Here is a 21,403-nt window from a genome sequence, read left to right as displayed (position 1 = left end):
GACAATCCAGAGTGGCATTTTGTGCACTGTGCCCTTATGGGTGACCTTGACCATGGTGCTGCCCAGGACAGTGATAAGCTCTTTGGTGTACGTTCTCAGTTTCGTGTGGATGGGGCTCAGAGCTGGTCTCTCAAACATCTTTTTACTCATGATGGATTGGCTAGCGCCTGTGTCCAGTTCCATGGCTATGGGTAAGCCATTCAGTTTTACATTTAGCATTCTAGGTGGACATTCCGTCGAAAATGTGTGCACTCCATGTACTTCAGCATCTACCTCCTCTCTCTGAGGCTCGAAATTGCTTTGATCCACCATGGACCGATCTTCCTCTGCCACGTGGTGGTTAGCAGGTTTTGCAGAGCTTGCAGCTCATTGGAGGTGCCCCCATTGTTCCACAGCTCTTGCAAACATACCCTTTGAAGCGACATGAATAGGCTGAATGGAAGCCTCCACAACACCATCAAGGTGTGAATTGCCTTGCATTCATCCTTTGTTGCGGACTTTGAGTCATCTGGGTCACCTGAGGCCTGCTGGCAGTTGCAGACTCGTGGTTTCTTCCCTGTACATTTCTGCTCACAAACACAGTTCCAGTTAATTTATGAACATTGCTAGCACTTGTGTGCTGAGAGATTTGTTTGGTGTTATCACTGGTGGACATAAACACCTGTGCTATCGCAATGGCCTTACCGAGGGTCGGTGTCTCTACAGTCAAACGTTTTCGTAGGATGGTCTCGTGGCCAATGCCCAGTACAAAAAAGTCTCTGAGCATTTGCTCCAGGTAGCCATCAAACTCACATTGTCCTGCAAGTCGCCTTAGCTCGGCAACGTAGCTCGCCACTTCCTGACCTTCAGATCGCTGGTCCGTATAGAACCGATCAGCATGCTCTCCCTCAGGTTAAGATGCACCCGAACCAGTGTACACAGCTCCTCATACGACTTATCTGTGGGTTTCACCAGAGCCAGAAGATTCTTCATGAGGCTGTAGGTCAGTGCCCTGCAGACCATGAGGAGGACCGCTCTCTTTTTTGCAGCGCTTCCTTCTCTGTCCAGCTCGTTGGCTACAAAGTACTGGTCTAACTGTTCGACATAGGCTTCCCAGTCCTCACCCTCCGAGAACTTCTCCAGGATGCCCACAGTTTGCTGCATCTTTGCGTTGGATTCGTGTACTCATCACCAGTTGTTGTGTTCCTAACACAGATGAGACTGCACACAGGGAGGTTAAAGTAACAGTGAACTCAGTCTTTATTAAGACATTCCAGAGTGAGTAATAGGCCTTAGGGGCCGGCTTATATACAGTGCTCCCAAGGGATGCTGGGATCCCTTGGGACTTCAGGAGATACGCTCCCTGGTGGCGGAACATGGGAGTGCATGCTTTACAGATACAGAACAGAAACAATGGGCCGAAATGGCCTCCTTCCGTGCTGTAAACTTCTATGATATCTTCCTGCAGCCTGCAGCTTTCTTCTTCATTATCAACCACAGCCGATTTTAGTATCATCTGCAAACCTCTTAATCATACCCTATACATTCAAGTCTAAATCATTGGTATTTGAATTCATCTTAGTCTCCAGGAATTACAGATTAATATCTAGCACACTGCTATGAGCAACCCAGGTGAAAAATTATAGGGACATTAAAAGAAAGTATGAATTTTGTTTCTTTGAACATTTTTTAGTTACAAAAATATTGGAGATGGGATAAAAAGGCTGTTTGACTGACAGTAAAGCATATAGGATATAAAACATATGAACAGGATTCGGCCATTTAGCCCCTCATGCCATTCAATAAGATCATGGCTGATCTGTGACCTGATATCACCCAATTGGGTAAGAGCCTGTTTGCTTTCTACTTGGCATAGGAAGTCAGTGCACTGCAAGGATGGGTGTGTTGGCCAACCAATGGCGGCGTGTGTGGGGGTGGAGTGGTTGGAGGCGGGAGGTCGTATGATGAAATCTCCAGGAATACATCCAGCTAGTGTTGGCAACCCGCATTCCGTTTCAATCGATGATTTGTGACAGAGAATTCCACATTCTAGCCATCCTCTCGGCAAAGAATTTTCTAACATTCCCTTTTATTACTCGGGTTGCTAATCCTCTAGGATTGTCCTGGAATTTCCAGGAATTAATGTTTAATCTCCTGGTCACCTGGGAAATAATATAATGGGGCATTAAAAACAATTGCGTTTTAAAAAATTTTCTTTGAACGCTTTGTCGATTAGTTATAAAAGTATTGGAAATGGGGGCAGGGAAGACAACAAAGCCTGTTTGACTGGGTGGGACAGTTGTAAGCAGGAAGTTATATGATGAAACCTCCAGTAATATGTCCAATCAAGAGTTGGCAACCCTTTTAATTATCCATTTAGATTTTAATTTGGACAGATTGCTGTGTTTCATATTATTAGTCTGCCCTTCTTTTCACGAGTGTTTGTGCTTGTGTGTATAGGGGGGGGTGTTTATTGCACATATGCTTTTGTGCACCCTGTATAGGACAGCACAGTGCCAGCAAAGTGCTACCTTGCAGTTCTATAATTACTCATGTGATTGAGCTGGCTGCTGTAATCACGGCAGATCTCGCGATATTCGGCTTGCCGATGATGTCATCTCTTTCCACGGCTTGACATGCGTTACCCACAATGCTCTCTGGGAGTGACCGAAGAACGTGGGACGGGCAGAGGTTCCTCCTCCTTCTGACAGCAGTACCCGTTTGCCGCCCATCAGTCAACACCCACCGCTGTCAGTGGCACTGCTCATTTAATAAAGAACAATATAAAACTCTGAAAAACAAAGTATGGGCCATATCCGTAGGTCCTTCACACTCCTCTAACCTCATGCCTCCAACCGTAGCGCCTGATCTAGTTTATATTGTGCGCGGGGGGAAGGGGGCGGGAAAGGCTCTGAGCGCGCGTGCGCAGTTCACGGATGTGGTAGGAACGCGCACGCGCAGTTCATGGGGCGGAGCAGCAACGAGCGGAGATTATCTGCAGAGGTGACGTCACGCCCCCCCTTGGCCCCGCCCAGCGCACTGGGCAAGAGCGAGGCGGCGGCTGGTCGACAGGAGTTCGCCGGTTTAATGGCCGCCATGTTGGATCGGAAGTGAAGCGAAAGGAGCGAAGGGAGAGAGAGGAAAAAAAACCACAGAAACTCGCCGTCAGGGTCGGAAACCGCTTCTCTACAGCTGGCGGAGAAACATCACCCGTCGATAAGGAGGACGAAAGGAGTGAAGCTGTTGGGGGGGGGGGAAGTTTAGATATTTTGTATTTTTTAAAAAAAACATTTCCCCCCCAATACAATAAAAAAGGGACAATGGCGGATCCGGCAGAATGCAGCATAAAAGTGATGTGCCGTTTCAGGCCGCTGAATGACTCGGAGGTCCACCGCGGAGATAAATTTATCAGCAAATTTCATGGGGAAGAAACTGTATTGGTCGGGGTGAGTGTTGTTTTTCTGGTTCCTGCGCTGTCATTCTTCTTGTGGTGTTTCTAAAAGCAGATTATTTCCAATATCTTCTGTCTGATATACAGACTGCTCAAGTTTGAGTTGGCAGTGAGTCTATTGCTGAAATCGGATGCAGCAGGAGGGTGAAAGGGCTGTAAAATGCAGTGCATTCATCTGTCAAGGCGTCTCCCCGAAGTGCGCCTGTTGTTTTAAAAACTTCTCCCAAGTCTGCTGCTGCTTCTTCTCTCGTGTTTTAGTTTTGCAGTAAAGATCACAATTTGTTTCATTCTCAAATAATTGGAAAGTGCCACGTTTTATTTTGGAGTCGTGGAGAGCATAATGTAGGGTGTGGATATTTTAAATTGACAAAAGACAGTGTAAATCTTGTCCTGTGAGTAATTCTTAGGGCTTGGGGCGATTGGGATGGACCAGAAGTTGACATTTGGGATGATCTTCTTTTCGGAATACTTTTTTTGGGGGAGGAAGGGTGGGACTAATAATTATAATTAAATGCATATATTTTTGCAGTAATGAGTCCAAGCTTTAAAAAGGCAAGAACTCTTTCTTTGTGCATTTATCAGAATTTAAAGTTAGCCTGGTAGTTATTTTGAATAGTTTACAAATTAAGGTTATCCCAATCAAATAGTATATGTTGAAGTTGCATGCTGCAACGAGTTCAGGTATGATGCTTATCCAGACTGATAAATTTCTCCACCTTAAAAGCTGTTATTGGTCATGATGGAAGTTATTGGGCAGTATTTTAGGAGGAGGAGTACTAAATATTTGTTTATGGCATGCAACATTTGATAGTTTATTTAATGGCTAGCAACTTGTAAGTGTTAGTAAAGACTGACTTTCCTTGTGTTGTGTTAAGTCTTTGATTGCTTTGCTGGGTAGTTCAAAGTTTAAATATGGAATTAACTATAATTTACTGAAGCAGGATTGCATGGGAAATTTCTAGCTTGACCTCCAGCATCCCATGTAAAGTTTCTTTCATTTCCCCTCAAACATCATTAAGCAGCTATCTTTAGTTACTTCCAGCTGCACCTTATTCTGGCAAATATTCAAAATAGGGTAGTCAAAATTAGATACATTCCGACTGGAATTACAACAATATTTGCCTGTATAGACTTTCCTTTACATATTTATAAAATAGAAGACTGTGATTTTTGAGTTTCCACCTGTTAAAATCATAGAAAAGAATCATAGAATGGTTACAACAACAATGTATTTATATAGCGCCATGAGCATAGTAAAACGTCCCAAGACGCTTTACAGGAGTGTTTTAAGACAAAACAAATACATTTGACACTGAGCCACATAAGAAGAAATTATGGCAGGTGACCAAAAACTTGGTCAAAAAGGTAGGTTTTAAAGAGCCTCTTAAAGGAAGTGGAGAGGTTTAGGGAGGGAGTTCCAGGGCTTAGGGCCCAGGCAACTGAAGGCACGGCCACCAATGGTTGAGCAGTTATAATCAGCGATGCTCAAGAGGACAGAATTTGAGGGGTGCAGATATCTCGGGGGATGGGGAGAATTGAGGGACTGAAGGGTATTAGAGAGAGGGTGATGGGTGAGCGAGCCTTGGTGCGAGTTAGGATATGGCTGCCGAGTTTTGGATGATCTCCAGTTAACGTAGGGTAGAATGTGGGAGACTAGCCAGGAGTGCGTTGGAGTAGTCAAGTCTAGGGGTAGTAAAGGCATGGGTTTCAGCAGCAGATGAGCTGAGGCAGGGGCGGAGATGGGCAATGTTACGGAGGTGGAAATAGGCGGTTTTAGTTATGCCGGATATGTGACCAGAAGCTCATTTCAGGGTCAAATATGACACTGAGGTTGCTAACAGTCTGGTTCAGCCTCAGACAGATGCTAGGGAGAGGGTTGGAGTTTGTGGCTAGGGAACGCAGTTCGTGGCAGGGACCAAAGACAATGGCTTCAATCTTCCCGATTCATTAATTGGAGAACATTTCTGCTCATCCAGTACTGGATGTCGGACGAGCAGTGGAAGGGTCGAGAGAAGTGGTGGTGAAGTAGAGCTGGGTGTCATCAGCGTACATGTGGAAACTGACGCCGTGTTTTCGGATGATGTTGCCAAGGGGCAACATGTAGATGAGAAATAGGAGGGGGCCAAGGATAGATCCTTGGAGGACACCAGAGGTAACAATGCTGGAGTGAGAAGAGAAGCCATTGCAGTTGATTTTCTGGCAACAATTATATAAGAATGGAACCAGGCAAGTGCAGTCCCACCCAGCTGGACGATGGTGGAGAGGTGTTGGAGGAGAATGGAGTGGTCAACTGTGTCAAAGGCTGCAGATAGGATGAGGAGGGATAGTTTACCTTTGTCACAGTCACAAAACATGTCATTTGTGACTTTGACGAGAGCTGTTTCGGTACTGTGGCAGAGGCGGAAACCAGATTGAAAGGATTCAAACATGGAGTTCCGGGAAAGATGGTCACGGATCTGGGAGGCGACAACACGTTCAAGGACTTTGGAGAGGAAAGGGATGTTGAACATTGGGTGATAACAAGAGAGCAGGAAGTGGGTCTCATGGATAAGATGAGTGTGGAGAGGTCAAGAGGGGAGAGCAGAGAGAAACTGGAGAAAAGTGCGAGTTCAGGGCTGGGGCAGCGGGGAACCTCTGAGGACGTTTGGCCTGGTGGGGTAGGGGAAGGAAGGGAACTGGCAGAGGCAGCTGACCAGATTATCTCAATCTTTGAGATAAAAGTCCATGAGCTCCTCGCACTTGTTGGTGAGTGTGGTGGAGACGGGAGAGGGATTTAAGAAGACTGTTAGCAGCAGAGAATAGTAGCCAGGGTTATCTTTGCATTCCAGAATGATCCTGGAATAGTAAGCAGTTTTGGCAGACAAGAGTAGGACCCGATGGTGCTTTGTGGTCCAGCCAGATCTGGCAGTGAATGACTAAACCAGTTGTCTGTCACATCCATTCAAGTCTGCACCCCTTGGACTTGAGGGAGCGAAGATGAGGGCTATAACTGGGGGGCATGGCCACGGTGAGAGAGAGTAATGGTTTTAATAGGGACTAGGGCATCGAAGGTGGTGGTGGTGTGGTTGAGCAGATCGGTGATTGCAGAAATGTCATGGTGAATGGAGGGCCAACAGCTGGACAGTTTGGAGTTGATCAGTACAGTTGAGTTTTTTTTTCCAGGGGTGGACGCAGAAGGAAGTAAAGTTGAGTGGGGGAAGGGGGATGTGGGTGGAGAGCGATACAAGGAAATGGTCAGAGATGGCCTTATCTGTAATTGACACGGTAACAGCACAGAAGGAGGCCATTCGGCCCATCGAGCCCATGCCGTTTCTCTGCCAGAGCATTTCAGCACTCCCCGTCCTTTCCCTGCAACCCTGCAAATGTTTTTTCTTCAGGTACTTGTCCAATTCCCCTTTGAAAGCCATAATTGAATTTTCATCCCCCACCCTTTCAGGCCATGCATTCCAGATCCTAACCACGTGCTGCATAATAAAGTTTTCCTTATGTCGTCAATCACCATAAATCTGTGTCCTCTGGTTCTCAATTCTTCTGCCAATGGGAACAGTTTCTCTCTATCTACTCTGTCTAGACCTTCATGATTTTAAAATCATGTGTTAAATGGGTAAATTGCTTGTCTGAAATCCTCAAAAGTTTAATGAAGATAAAAAATTAATTTTCTTGAACTTTTTGCAGATCTGTGAATCTACTTCAATTTATATGGAAAGTTCTGTAAAAACTCTTAATTTTGTGGAATTGCTGTGCTGTCTAAAAGTTGGGAGCCCCTTGCTGACCCAGATCCAGAATTGTTTATTAATGAGTATATAAATCACGAACCAAATGGAAAACCTGCGCGATGCGGAATCAATTTAATGCTTCCTTTAATTCTCAAAAAAAAAGAGCCTTCTTTCATTCTCAAGAAAATATACGCTTTATACAATGCATGGTTTGGAGAGTTGAAAGCTTGGTGCTACCTCTGAACTAATGAAATGGACATCTGAATAACATCAATAACTGTAGTACAGGTAAAGTGTAGAGTACTTTTGTATTGCTTACAATTGGCTTATAATATAATTGAAAAAGCTTTATGGATGGACAGTGACATTGAAAAATGACAGACTGATATACACTTAAAGAAATTAAAGAACATAATAGCTAAGACCAGACAAGTAAAATTGTTGTACTTTTATTTCCAGTTAGCCCAACATAAACATAAGAAATAGGAGCAGGAGTAGGCCACCTGGCCCCTCGAGCCTGCTCTGCCATTTAAAAAGATGGTGGCTGATCTGATCATGGACTCAGCTCCACTTCCCTGCCCGCTCCCCATAACCCTTTATTCCCTGATCGGTGTCTATCTCCACCTTAAATATATTCACAGTCTCTCGCCGCTCCTGCTGTATCTGCCCATGCTCCAATCACCAACCTGGACCTTGATGACGTCACTCTTCGCTGTCGTCGTCCTCCTGCACCAGCTCGCGGTTCTCCCTGAAGTGGCATGCCTCCTCGCTGCTCCCGGTCCGCCCGCCTCCTCGCTGCTCCCGGTCTGCCCACCTCCGCTCTTTTTATGGCCCCGACCTGCCTTTCGAGGGACTGCCTATGATGATGAAATATATTCAATGACCCAGCCTCCTCAGCTCGCTGGGGCAGAGAATTCCATAGATTTACATCCCTTTGAGAGAAGAAATTCCTCCTCATCTCTGTTTTAAATGGGTGGACCCTTATTCTAAGACTATGTCCCCTAGTTTTAGTTTCCCCTATGAGTGGAAATGCTCTCTCTGCTCAACCTGTCTTCATAAGTCAACCCCCTCATCTCCGGAATTAACCTAGTGAACCTTCTCTGAACAACCTCCAATGCAAGTATATCCTTCCTTAAATACGGAGACCAAAACTATACACAGTACTCTAGGTGTGGCCTCACCAATACCCTGTACAGTTGTAGCAGGACATCTCTGCTTTTCTACTCTATATATGCAATATATAATCACCTCATCTTGCTGTATGACAGAATTGTTTTAAAAGCTAGCCTGCAAGGTCAGTAGCCTGAATTGTTTTCAAATTGTCCATGTGGTTGATAATGAAGAAGAAAGCTGTAGATTGCAGGAAGTTATCAATGGATTGGTCAGGTGGGCAGAACAGTGGCAAATGGAATTCAAATCCAGAGAAGTGAGGAGTAATGCATTTGGGGAGGGCTAACAAGGCAAGGTGATGCACAATAAATGGGAGGACACTGAGAAATGTAGAGGAGCAGAGGGACCTTGGAGCGCATGTTCACAGATCCATGAAGCTTGCAGGTCGGGTAGATAAGGTAGTTAAGAAGGCAGACGGAATACTTGCCTTTATTAGCCACGGCATAGAATATAAGAGCAGGGAGAATATGCTTGAACTGTATAAAACACTAGTTAGGCCACAGCTAGAGTACTGGGTCCAGTTCTGGTCACCACATTACAGGAAAGATGTGATTGCACTAGAGAGGGCACAGAGGAGATTTACAAGGGTGTTGCCTGGACTGGAGAATTTTAGCTGAGGAAAGATTGGATAGGCTGGGGTTGTTTTATTTGGAACAGAGGAGGCTGAGGGGAGACGTAATTGAGGTGTATAACATTGAGGGACATAGAGGGATAGGAAGGGCCTATTTACCTTAGCAGAGGGGTCAACAACCAGGGAGCATAGATTTAAAGTAATTGGTAGGAGGTTTAGAGGGGATTTGAGGAGAAATATTTTCACCCAAAGGGTGGTGGGGGTCTGGAACTCACTGCCTGGAAGGTTGGTAGAGGCAGAAATCCTCTTGGCATTTAAAAGTACTTGGATATGCACTTGAAGTGCCGTAACCTACGGACCAAGAGTGGGATTAGGCTGGATAGCTATTTGTTGGTCGGCATGGACACGATGGACCGACCGGCCTCCTTCTGTGCCGTAAACTTCTATGATTCTAAAAGGTACATGAGAATATGTAAATGTTGAAAAACAGGGGTTTCATGCAAAGTTCTTCCACCAATTAAACCTATGTTTAAATCTGGTCCAAACTTTTGAATTGCCCCATTTCATCCTCTCATCCATTGGAGGATTAAATGTTTATACCAGCAGTCTAGACTGTTGTAGAGGTGAAGTGACTGTATGCTAACCACACTGTTACCCATTCCCTGAGGCTAATGTGCTAACTAAGGCCACTGATCATATAAATGGATGGGATTGGAGAGTACAGTTTCCCTAAAACACACAGTTCCCCCAAAGTCCGAGAATTTCATACACTAAAAATTAACTTTGACTTATTTGTCTCTAAATCTGTGACCTGTTTTAGAAGTATTTCTCATGGTTTATTTCAAGTTAGAAGCTTGGAAGAAAATTCAATGTAGGAACTGTTATAATATGCCAGTTGATATCTTATACTTTATTCTATTTGAATAAATCGAGGTCACCTGAAATGTTTCTCCTCAATCGCCCACCTTCAATAGTTTTCCCAGATTGTTAGACTTTATCTGTATAAGGAGCAGTTGTGGATTGCATTTTTCTTGTGGACATCATAAGTGGAAACAATACTGCCAATGTTTGCCAATTATAATCCTTTAAGCTTGTCCTGTGATGTCAATTGAGTATTGCGTACAACTTGAAGCATCACTTTCAATATGGAAAATACAAAGTGAAATATTTTCCCTGCGAAATGCAAGATTCCCTGTGTGTCTATATAGGAGCTTTTCTTCAGAACATTGAATTGAGACAGTTTGGCAACATGTTTGAATGTTAACTTTTATGGGCTTTTTAAAAAAAAAACTTGCTTATAGTCTGCTGTTAATATTTAACCTTTGAATTGAATCTGCTTTATGTTTATATCTTCTCAGTTTAGGACAGGTATGTGTTTTTTTTCCTCCTTCCTCTCTTCCTGTCCTGAAAGTGGTGACTTATGCAGGGGTAGAGTTCTGTGTCTGTTAGCAGCCTTCAATTGCCTATCATTCATGTGTGAGCCGAAGCAGTAATTATCATCGTGTTATTCAACTTTGGGAGGCTGTTTCAGTTGAGCACGAATTCTATCCTTGTCTGCTGCTGACTTCCTCTCTCCCCACAACATGCACACATTCCAGCAGGGGTCACTAGATCTCTCTACATTTCACATAGCTTCTGGACTTCATTCGCCTGCTTCATACAGCGGTTCGTCAATGCTCCGTGCTGGCTCATCCTGTTCATGCCGACATTGTCCTTCCATGGGACCTCTGACTTTGATCCTGGTCTCCCTACTATTGTATTCCATTAACTACATTTAACCAGGCCTATGTAACCTGAGCTTTTCCCCTGTCCATTCACGTGTGCACTTTGGCTGCTGCTCCGAACCTGAGCCATTCAATACTTTTCCACTTTTCTCCCTCTTCCTTTTCTTTTCACTTTATCCCTCCCTGACAGTTCTCTCCTGTTATCATGCCTCCTTTTATCTCTCCTCTCTTGGATACTCTGCCCTCCCAAATCCCTATCCCAATCCTTCATTACTCTTTGACTGTCCTACTCTCCTGCTGCCATCCTAGGCTTGACTCCTTCCTAGATGAGCCTACAGTTTCCTTCTGTGCCTCTCTTGACATCCTACGAAGGGCCCATCGAGGCACTCGTCGCTGCCTGCTTATGAGCAATAACCCCAACTTACCATCCTACTCTCTCGACGAACTTCTCGCCCAGCGCGCCCACTGGGGCTAATCCCAGTGCTGACCCTGTGGACGCAGGCAGTGGGGCAGCCATCACTGACCGTGTCATCTGTGGCTCAGTGGGTAGCACGCTTGCAGCTGAGTCCAAAGGTTCTGGGTTCAAGACCCACTGCAGGAACTTGAGCACAAATCTACGCTGACACTCCACTGCAGTGCTGAGTGCTACACTTTCAGAGGTGCCGTCTTTTGGATGAGACATTAAACCGAGGCCCTGTCTGTCCTCAGGTGGACGTAAAAGATCCCATGGCACTATTTTGAAGAAGAGCAGGGGAATTATCCCTGGTGTCCTGGCCAATTTTTATCCCTTAATCAACATCACAAAAACACATTATCTGGTCATTATCACATTGCTGTTTATGGGAGTTCTCTCTGCGCAAATTGGCTGCCATGTTTCCCACATTACAACAGTGACTACACTCCAAAAGTACTTCATTGGCTGCAAAGTGCTTTGAGATATCTGGTGGTCGTTAAAGGCGCTATATAAATGCAAGTCTATTGTTTTAGATAGCAAATAGGGGCTGACATTCTGACTGATTTAATCCCCCAGCTTTTTCTCGGCTTGGGCCACTGATACTAATTGTGCTCCCCCTGATATTTTGTTAGAGAGAGCTTCACACTGGATGTGTGGATAAGCTGTGTGAAGCTACACAGGTTCTGACTCTCTGTTGACAGCCATATTTTGTTTGGGTGCTCAAGTTGAACAATGGCTTGGTTAATTTTAATTTTTTTTAAGCTGACATCTGGTTTGGCATAACTGCGTAAGGCAGATTGGGCAAGGCCACTGAAGGTTCTTTTTACCTTTTTTCATGTCTTCTGTGATGTGAAACCACATCCTGCTTTAGAATTTTGGAAGATTTTTTAACCGGCTTCAGGTTGATGTAACTGGTAGGACTGTTGCCTGTGGTCAGAAGGCTGTTGGCTTGAGCCCCATATCAGGAGATGAGAGTCCAGTGCAGTTCTGCGGGAGTTGGAGGTGCTATTCTTTGGATGAAACATCGAATTGTGGTCCTGTCTGCCAGTTCAGTGAATATAAAAGATCCTGTGACACTTTTTGAAGAAAATAGAATTTGCACAGCCCATCATCATCATCATAGGTAGTCCCTTAAAATCGAGGAAGACTTGCTTCCAGTCTAAAAGTGAGTTTTCAGGTGACCGAACAGTCCAATGTGGGAATTACAGTCTCTCTCAGGTGGGACAGACAGTCGCTGAAGGAAAGGGTAGGTGGGGAGTCGGGTTTGCAGCACGTTCCTTCCGCTGCCTGTGCTTGTTTTCTGCATGCTCTCGGCGACGAGACTCGAGGCGCTCAGCGCCCTCCCGGATGCTCTTCCTCCACTTAGGGCCGTCTTTGCCAGGAATTCCCAAGTGTTGGTGGGGATGTTGCACTTTATCAAGGAGGCTTTGAGGGTGTCCTTGAAATGTTTCCTCTGCCCACCTGGGAATCGCTTGCCGTGTAGGAGTTCAGAGTAGAGCGCTTGTTTTGGGACAGTAACCTGCTTTAAGCAATGCCATGAAAAAAGGATTAATTGGTAGTTGTGGGATCTTGCTATATGTAGCAGTCACTGCACTTTATAGTAATTCAATGCCATATGAAGTGCTTTTGAAGTTTCTGAAAGATGTGGTAAAGCTACATTAATATAAATACCCTCATTTCATGTTTAACACTGCTGTGAAGGAATAGTTTAAAAATTCAAAATTAAATTGCAGATGGCATATTTCTTAAACATCTATTTGGTGCACAATATAGGAGTTAATGAAATAGCTTAAAATTGAGCAGGAAGTATGTGTTGTATACATGCTCCAACTGAATGCAAGGTTTTGATATCTATAGTTTTTGAAACTTCAATATTTTTTGTGGTTTGTTCTGTTAACTATTGTGAACGTTTCCATATGAAATTATTAGAATTTTTTGCAGTTTAGTCATCGATGGTCAATCTATTTTAAAATGTAATTGTTTTCACAGGTGCTAATGAAATAAAACCTTGGGTCATATAGCTTGTGAATTTGGTGCAGCTGTTTTCTACTGTGTAATCCTGCAGGTACAGCAATTCACAAGATATGGATAAAGAAGGCCATTTTACCCATCTTATCTTGTCTTATCTAATTGAAAAAAGTTGCAGTTCCCCTCATCACCCTATCTAGAAGTGTTTCCAAGTGTTCTTCCTTCTGTGTGTGTAGAAAAATGTCCTGATATCACTGTTTAAATTTGCCTTTTGCGCAATCTGTCCTCCCTTGACCACACTACAGTTTTACCTCAAAGTAGTTGACTGGATTTATGCTTTCTGTACTATTTACTATCTTGTTTAGCAATGTGAGGGCCCTCTCAGTCGTCTCCATTCAATGCTGGAAAACCCAAGTTTGTAATGTTTCTTCATAAATGACCACTGATTAATGCAACTCAAATTTTGTTCTAGACTTTTACTTGTATTTAAGGATTGCAATCAATGATTCTTTCCATTCACAATTATAGCCATTGGTTTATACTGATTGAATGTCAAATTCCATTTTTATTACATGGGATTCTGGAATTTTTTTTGCTACTGTTTTGAGGATCCAATTCTGCGGTTGCATCTAGTTTTTTCTGTGAAAGCCAGTTGGTGGACAAGCTCGTAACTCCGTCCTCTGGCACTAGGGGTCAGCCTCCTGTCTCAAGGAGTTTGATTGCCCTTTGTGTTTCTACTTCAGGTGTAGTCTGACCCAAGCATTGTACAATTGTAGCATAAATGTCTTGACTTTTATCATTCTATTTGCTTTAAGTGCTGTTTTACATTGACTGGACATGTTAACTGTTGTATCTACCTGCACCCCTTCATTTCTTTAATACTTCAAAGTTTGAAGAAGTCAAACCATGTGCACTAATCAAAATACAGCACAGTTTATGATAGAGAATTAGACAGTACAAGCTAGGAATTTTTCAGTTTTCACAAGGTAATTGTGCAGCAATCAGTATTTGTCCGATTTATTGGCGCTGTGTAGTCAGTAGATCATGGTGTTAAAGTGGATTAATCTGTTTTACAGCTAGCTATTGGATTATTTCTGTGACTGTCATGCTGGTACATTGAGAGGACTTTATTAGCATGCTACAAATTACAATATTTTTGTGATTTAGCAAAAGGTTACTTGTGTAAGAATTTTAAAATGCAATTCTTTGCTTCAGTATTTGCTCACCAATAACCTGTGTTGCATTGTAAACCTTAGATGGACTGACTGTATACAGATATTTTTGCTGTGTTGCACTGACATGTTTTATAAACTCCAGCAATGCAAGTGATTTCAAAGTTACTAAGTTATAACAAATATATATAACCAGTTAGGGTTAGTCACAGTTTTAGTATTTTGTGGCATAGTCACTTTTTAAGATGACATTGTCAATTATTTGATTTTCTAATTCATAAATTAAGTGTGTTGATGGGAGACAGTGGTACAAATTGCAAGTAAATTATAGGGCACTAGCCAGCCGAAGCACAGTACATTTTAGATTGCACAAAATTTCCAATGCCCCTAAACTGCATTTAATGTTGCAGTTATAACTTCTGTTCCTAGTTGTGCTACGAAGATGGTTTGTTCCGCTGCACTGTTAAATGCCGAATAAAATCAAAGGGGAAAATACACCCCCTTTTTTAAAATGGATTTTGAGTTGTCCCTAACCGGATTCAAATTAGAATGCATCATTCATAGCACTTTCTAAAAATAAAGCCATGAATTCCCACCTGTAAAGTTCATCATTTGACCTATTACAGGTACATTTTTCTTTTTATTATAAAATGGCCTATGGTTTTCATTTTTTTAATACTACTTGTGTACCTTCGGGTATTTATTTGTTTTTGCTAAATGTTAAATACCATTGTCATTGACTATTCTATGAAAGTCACAGAGCTGGTGGTAACTAGATGCCTGCAGAGCAGATTGGGAGTCTTGATACTTTGTTTAGGGCGGGGGTTGATTCATCTAACTCGTGGATCTGTTGCATGTCTACAGATTGATTCTGATTTATTTTTGTGTTCATCAAGGTCAGTGATGTCATTGCTGGGAAGTGGAACACTGTCACTTTTGGCACCCAGTGCTCCCACTGGCATTTAGAGGTCAGGTCTAGCATGGGCTAAATAAAGCATTCTCAATTATGTCTGAATATTGACTTCAGAAAAGCACTTCCTGATGCACTATAATAACATTTCTGTTTTGCATATCAGTCATCCTTGTGACGTACCTGTAAATGCCAGTGGATATTGAATTGTAAGCATTTTTATAAGGGCGACTCCTACTCACAGGAACTTGGTTAGGGATGGCTGGCACTATGCATGACATTGATTCATTTAAGGTGTGGTGTGCCAAATGTAGTATGAAGTATAGAACTGTATTCTCATAGCCCATCTTTCTTATTTTTTAGATTGAATACTGCAAACAGTTTGAATGTACAAACATTTGAGTTGCTTGTTGAGAGCCAGTAGCACAGAGGAACTCATCAATTTCCACGAGAGAAAGTAGATGATAACCACATCTGTGACGCATTGTCCCATGCTTCCACAGAGATGGGCCAAAAATTGTGGTCGGAAGTTTCCAGATGCCTCCGACCGAAACTTTTTATACGAAAGTACCTGGTGGTCCCGGAAGAACAAATGTGCGCTCCGAGGCCTAGAAGCGCAGTCCAGCGCAAAGGCCCATATGTTTCAGGAGTTTTTGCACATCCTGGGATCACGTGGGCTTTGACAACTAACCACAATGTAGTATTCCCAGTGGCTCTAAGCTCCCATTACTATCAATGAGAATATCCCTAAAATCAAATAAAACACAAACATAAATTAACTTCACTTTTTTAAAAAAGTGAATAGAAATTGCATTAAATTATGTTTAATGGTGTCATGGTCCATCAGTCACAAAGTGGGCACGCAGGTGCAGCAGGCGGTAAAGAAGGCAAGTGGTATGTTGGCCTTCATAGCTAGGGGATTTGAGTATAGGAGCAGGGAGGTATTAATGCAGCTGTACAAGGCCTTGGTGAGGTCTCACCTGGAATATTGTGTTCAGTTTTGGTCTCCTAGTCTGAGGAAGGGCGTTCTTGCTATTGAGGGAGTGCAGCGAAGGTTCACCAGACTGATTCCAGGGATGGCTGGGCTGTCTTATGAGGAGAGATTGGATCAACTGGGCCTTTATTCACTGGAGTTTAGAAGAATGAGAGGGGATCTCATAGAAACACAGGATTCTGACGGGACTGGACAGGATAGATGCGGGAAGAATGTTCCTGATGTTGAGGAAGTCCAGAACCAGGGGACATTGTTTTAGGATAAGGGGTAGCCCATTTAGGACTGAGATGAGGAGAAACTTCAGAATGTTACCGCCCCCAAGATGGGAGCCTGTGCGGGGAGGCAGAGGGAAGTTGAGGGGAGACGGGGGCGGGGGATGGAGGGGAGAGTGGTGGAGATGGGGGGGGGGGGGTGGAGAAACCCAGGGCGGGGGACAGGAGGGGCTACGTTGCAGCGAAGGTCTGGGGGGTGCGAAGTGTGTTGGAGGGGCGGGCCTGGGGGCTCTGTGCCTCGGTGCGGGGAGTGTTCAGAGTGGGGTGGACGGGTTGACTGCGCAGATGGCGGTTGGTGGATGTGGTGTGGTTGGCGTCATAGGGGCGTGGCTCCGGGATGGCCGGGGCTGGGGGCTTGACATCCGGGGGTGTTCGGCATTTGGGAAGGATTCTGACGGGACGGGGCGGGTTGGGTCCGGAGCCTGGGGGTGGGGGGGGGGGGGGGGGCTGTTTGGGGCTGGGATTGGGAGATACTTCTTCACTCGGAATTGTTGGCTTGTGGGGTTCCCTGCCGCGGAGAATTGTTGATGCCAGTTCATTGGATGTGTTCGGGAGGGAGTTGGATGTGGTCCTTGTGGCTGAGGGGGTTGGGGGGGAGGTGCTGGGGTGGGTGATCAGCCATGATCTTGTTGAATGGAGCTGCAGGCTCGAAGGGCCGAATGGCCTACTCCTGCACCTATTTTCTATGTTTCTATGTTTCATAGATTTGTTAATCTGTGGAATTCCCTGCCGCAGAGAGTTGTTGGTGTCAGTTCACTGGATATATTCAAGAGGGAGTTGGATATGGCCCTTACGGTTAAGGGGATCAAGGGGTATGGAGAGAAAGCAGGAAAGCGGTACTGAAGGAATGATCAGCCATGATCTTATTGAATGGTGGTGCAGGCTCGAAGGGCCGAATGGCCAATTCCTGCACCTATTTTCTATAAATCTATGTTTCAGAGAAAAAATTATTTTTTTGAATTTAAAAAAAAATATTTTAATAGTGTTAAAAATAAACCTTCATAGATGAGGTTTTTAATATAAAAATAAGTACAGGTTAGGAAAATGTTTTTCTATCTGTTAAAACTCTTGTGCTGGTAAGGATAAGGGGTAAGCCATTTAGGACCGAGATGCGGAGGAACTTCTTCACCCAGAGAGTGGTGAACCTGTGGAATTCTCTACCACAGAAAGTTGTTGAGGCCAATTCACTAAATATATTCAAAAAGGAGTTAGATGAGGTCCTTACTACTAGGGGGATCAAGGGGTATGGCGAGAAAGCAGGAATGGGGTACTGAAGTTGAATGTTCAGCCATGAACTCATTGAATGGCGGTGCAGGCTAGAAGGGCCGAATGGCCTACTCCTGCACCTATTTTCTATGTTTCTATGTTTCTAAAAGCAGGTCTTATGTCTAAGAGTTTGAAGGACATTAGCTGGGCAAGAGTTGGCCAAATAGCCCAATCTCTGCCCTCAAAGGCCCTTCTCCCGGGGATGCATGCAATGTGTCAAAACATATTTGACAGATCGCAAGTGCCGGGTTCAGGCGCATGCGCTTTGCACCCCTAAACCCAGAATTTGCGGTGCCTCTTCGGACATCGTACGCACCCGGACAGGTCGCAATTTCAGGGCCATATGTAATGTGGATTGGAACTATTTTTTCATTAGTCTCCATGCCCACAACTTTCAGTTCTTGTTTGGCATGGTATTCTGTGATTTGTTAACTTTTTTATATTTTAAGAAATAGCAAAAGTCAAAGATTGCCTCATCAATAAAGCTTAGTGCTCTGTATGTTGTCACTGAAAGTGCTGTGTACCTCAGTTTTTGTAACATGGAGAGAACAGGATTTCATGCATTAACTTGCCACTTAAAATATTAGGAAGAAACTGAGTCACCAGAGTTAGAAGCTTTGACTTGCACTGTCTGTGACTGTCAACAAGGGGACATCTTTAGAAGTACCCTGTAGAATTTAGCTGGTTTAAAAATGAATTATGGAGGAAGAAAATTGTTTTTTTGTGGTTTTAAAAATACATTTAACTGGTGCCTGGTCTTGCACTAGTAGAAATAGATTACATCTTCCTTTATCCTTGTTTAAATGAATATTCTTTCTATCATTTACATTACATTATGGGATATAACTAGATATAATTTTCATAATTTTACCTGCACATGTCAAGTAAGGCATCCTGGAGCAGGAATAAGTCTACTCCCAGCTCTTGTATATTATGACGCTTTAAAGTTTATGCAGTTGGGCAGGTGGCTGCCACTTTCTCTCCTTCTCCTGTTTTTCTCTGACTTGCCAAACTGCATTTTTAATGACTTCTTAAAATTTAAGAGCTGGGAGCAGAGACAACAGTTGGGGGGAGGGCATGAGTGGGAGGAGGCGGGAAGGCAGTTGGGATGTGGTGGAGGGCTGGTCAAGTGGTAGCCACATTTATAAACTTCTCGTTCATGAAGCTGTAAATATAATTAAATAGAACCATTTTTTGAACCAAGAGGTGTCATTGAAGGTTGGCATGCAGATACAGCAGGCGGTGAAGAAGGCAAATGGCATGTTGGCCTTCATAGCTAGGGGATTTGAGTATAGGAGCAGGGAGGTCTTACTGCAATTGTACAGGGCCTTGGTGAGGCCTCACCTGGAATATTGTGTTCAGTTTTGGTCTCCTAATCTGAGGAAGAACGTTCTTGCTATTGAGGGAGTGCAGTGAAGGTTCACTAGACTGATTCCAGGGATGGCTGGACTGACATATGAGGAGAGACTGGATCAACTGGGCCTTTATACACTGGAGTTTAGAAGGATGAGAGGGGATCGCATAGAAACGTATAAGATTCTGACGGGACAGGACAGGTTAGATGCGGTAAGAATGTTACCGATGTTGGGGAAGTCCAGAACCAGGGAACACAGTCTTAGGATAAGGGGTATGCCATTTAGGACTGAGATGAGGAGAAACTTCTTCACTCAGAGTTGTTAACCTGTGGAATTCCCTGCCTCAGAGTTGTTGGTGCCAGTCCATTGGATGTATTCCAGAGGGAGTTAGATATGACCTTTACGGCTAAAGGGATCAAGGGGTATGGAGAGAAAGCGGGAAAGGGGTACTGAGGCGAAGGATCAGCCATGATCTTATTGAATGGTGGTGCAGGCTCGAAGGGCCAAAATGGCCTACTCCTGCACCTATTTTCTATGTTTCTAATCTAAATCCTGAACCTGACTTACGAATTTGCATTGGAGCATAAATGAGAAACCAGAGACTACAAAGGTGAAGGTAGCACTTTTTTAACTTAAGGTTAAGATGCTTTGCGACAGTAGAAAGCGTTTTATCCTGCATCCAATCCGGGCCCCTAATACTCCTTGGCTAGTGTTAGCACTGCCCATGTTTACTGTTCATATGTTATCTTCAACTTGTTCACAATAGCATCATCTCTAGGTGTTACAGTAGGCATAACCTCTGCAGTGATGGTGCTGCACAGTTCCTATTTACAGCCACGTCCATCTAAGCAGTGGACTTTGAAGCATCTATTACCATTTATATAGCACCTTATCACATCCTCAGAACAACCTAAAGTGCTTGAGAACCAATAGCATTCCTTATTAAGTGCAGTTGCAGTTATGTAAGCAAATAAAGCAGCAACAGCAAGATCCCAAAACAGAAAATGAATGTCCAGATAATCTGTTTTTGGTTGTATTGAGAGAGGAATGTTGCCAGAACACCGGCTGTGAACTCATCCTTTTTTGGCGTGGAAGCAAGTCATTCTTGTTTTGAGGGACAGCCTATGAGTGTGAGAACCCCCCCCCCCCCCCCCCCCCCCCCCCCCCAGCTCTTTAAATACTACTTTCGGATCTTTTGCATTCATTTTTTATCAGGGAGATGAAACCTCGATTTAATGTCTCACCTGAAAGACAACATCTCCAATAATGCAGTATTCTCCTGAAGCATTAGCCTACATGATGGATTTTTTTTAAATAAATTTGTTTTGGGATGTGAGCGACAATGGCAAGTGATCATTTGTCAATCTCTAGTTGTCCTGAGGGAATTAAGGATCAACGTGTGGACTTGGTTTATAGAATCAAAGAATAATACAGCACAGATGGAGACCTTTTGGCCCATCATGCCTCTGCCGGCTCTTTGGTAGCGCTATCCATTAATTCCACACGCCAGCTCTTTCCCCATAGCCCTGTGAATCTTTTTCCTTCATGTACTTATCCCATTTTCTTTTGAATGTTAGTATTGAATCTGCTTCCATCACCCTTTCAGGCAGTGCATTCCAGATCACAACTTGCTGTGTTTTTAAAAAAAAGTTTCTTCATTTCACCTCTGGTTCTTTTGCCAATCAACTTAAATCTGTGTCCTCTGCTTACCGACCCTTTGGCCACTGGAAACAGTTGCTCCTTATCAAATTAAGAGATTAACTTCTGCTCTAAGGAGAACAACCCCAGCTTCTCCAGTCTCTCTACATAACTGAAGTCCCTTGTCCCTGGTACCAATCTAGTATATCTCTTGTGCACACTCTCCAAGGCCTTGCCATTCTTACTAAAGTGTGGTGCTTAACCAGTGTTTCGTAAAGGTTTAGCATAACTTCCTTGCTTTTGTATTCTCTTCCTCTACTAATAAAGCCAAGGATACCATATGCTTTTTTTAAAAAAAAAACCAACCGTCTCAAATTGCTGTGCCACTTTCAAAGATTTATGTACGTACACTTCGGGGGGGGGTTTCTGTTTGTGCACCCTCTTTAAAATTGTACTATTTAGTTTATCTTGCCTATCTTCATTCTTCCTATCAAAATTGTATCACTTCACATATCTGGATTAAATTGCATCTGCCTTGCTTCTGCCTATTTTAACCAGTCTGTCTATGTCTTAAGTTTGTTACGATCATAGAATCATAGAAATTTACAGAAGGAGACCATTCGGCCCATTGTGTCCGTGCCGGCCGACAAAGAGCTATCCAGCCTAATCCCACTTTCCAGCTCTTGGTCCGTAGTCTTGTAGGCTACAGTATGTGCACATCCAAGGATTTTGTAAATGCTAAGAGGGTTTCTGCCTTTCAGGC

The 21,403-nt window shown here is 43.7% G+C and overlaps 1 protein-coding gene across 1 annotated transcript in view; it reads left to right on the top strand.

Annotated features, from left to right (window-relative positions):
• Nucleotides 1-3,005: 3,005 nt before the first annotated feature.
• LOC139264664 (kinesin-1 heavy chain) overlaps nucleotides 3,006-21,403 on the top strand; it is a 125,970-nt gene continuing 107,572 nt past the window's right edge. Inside the window, exon 1 of the mRNA XM_070881533.1 lies at nucleotides 3,006-3,425. Within this exon, the coding sequence (XP_070737634.1) occupies nucleotides 3,300-3,425 (126 nt within the window). The 5' untranslated portion in view covers nucleotides 3,006-3,299. The remainder of the gene's footprint in view (nucleotides 3,426-21,403) is intronic.

Source organism: Pristiophorus japonicus, chromosome 5, assembly GCF_044704955.1.
Source record: "Pristiophorus japonicus isolate sPriJap1 chromosome 5, sPriJap1.hap1, whole genome shotgun sequence".
Taxonomy (NCBI): domain Eukaryota; kingdom Metazoa; phylum Chordata; class Chondrichthyes; family Pristiophoridae; genus Pristiophorus; species Pristiophorus japonicus.
Note: the sequence above shows the minus strand (reverse complement) of the source record. Positions and strands in the feature narration are given on the sequence as shown.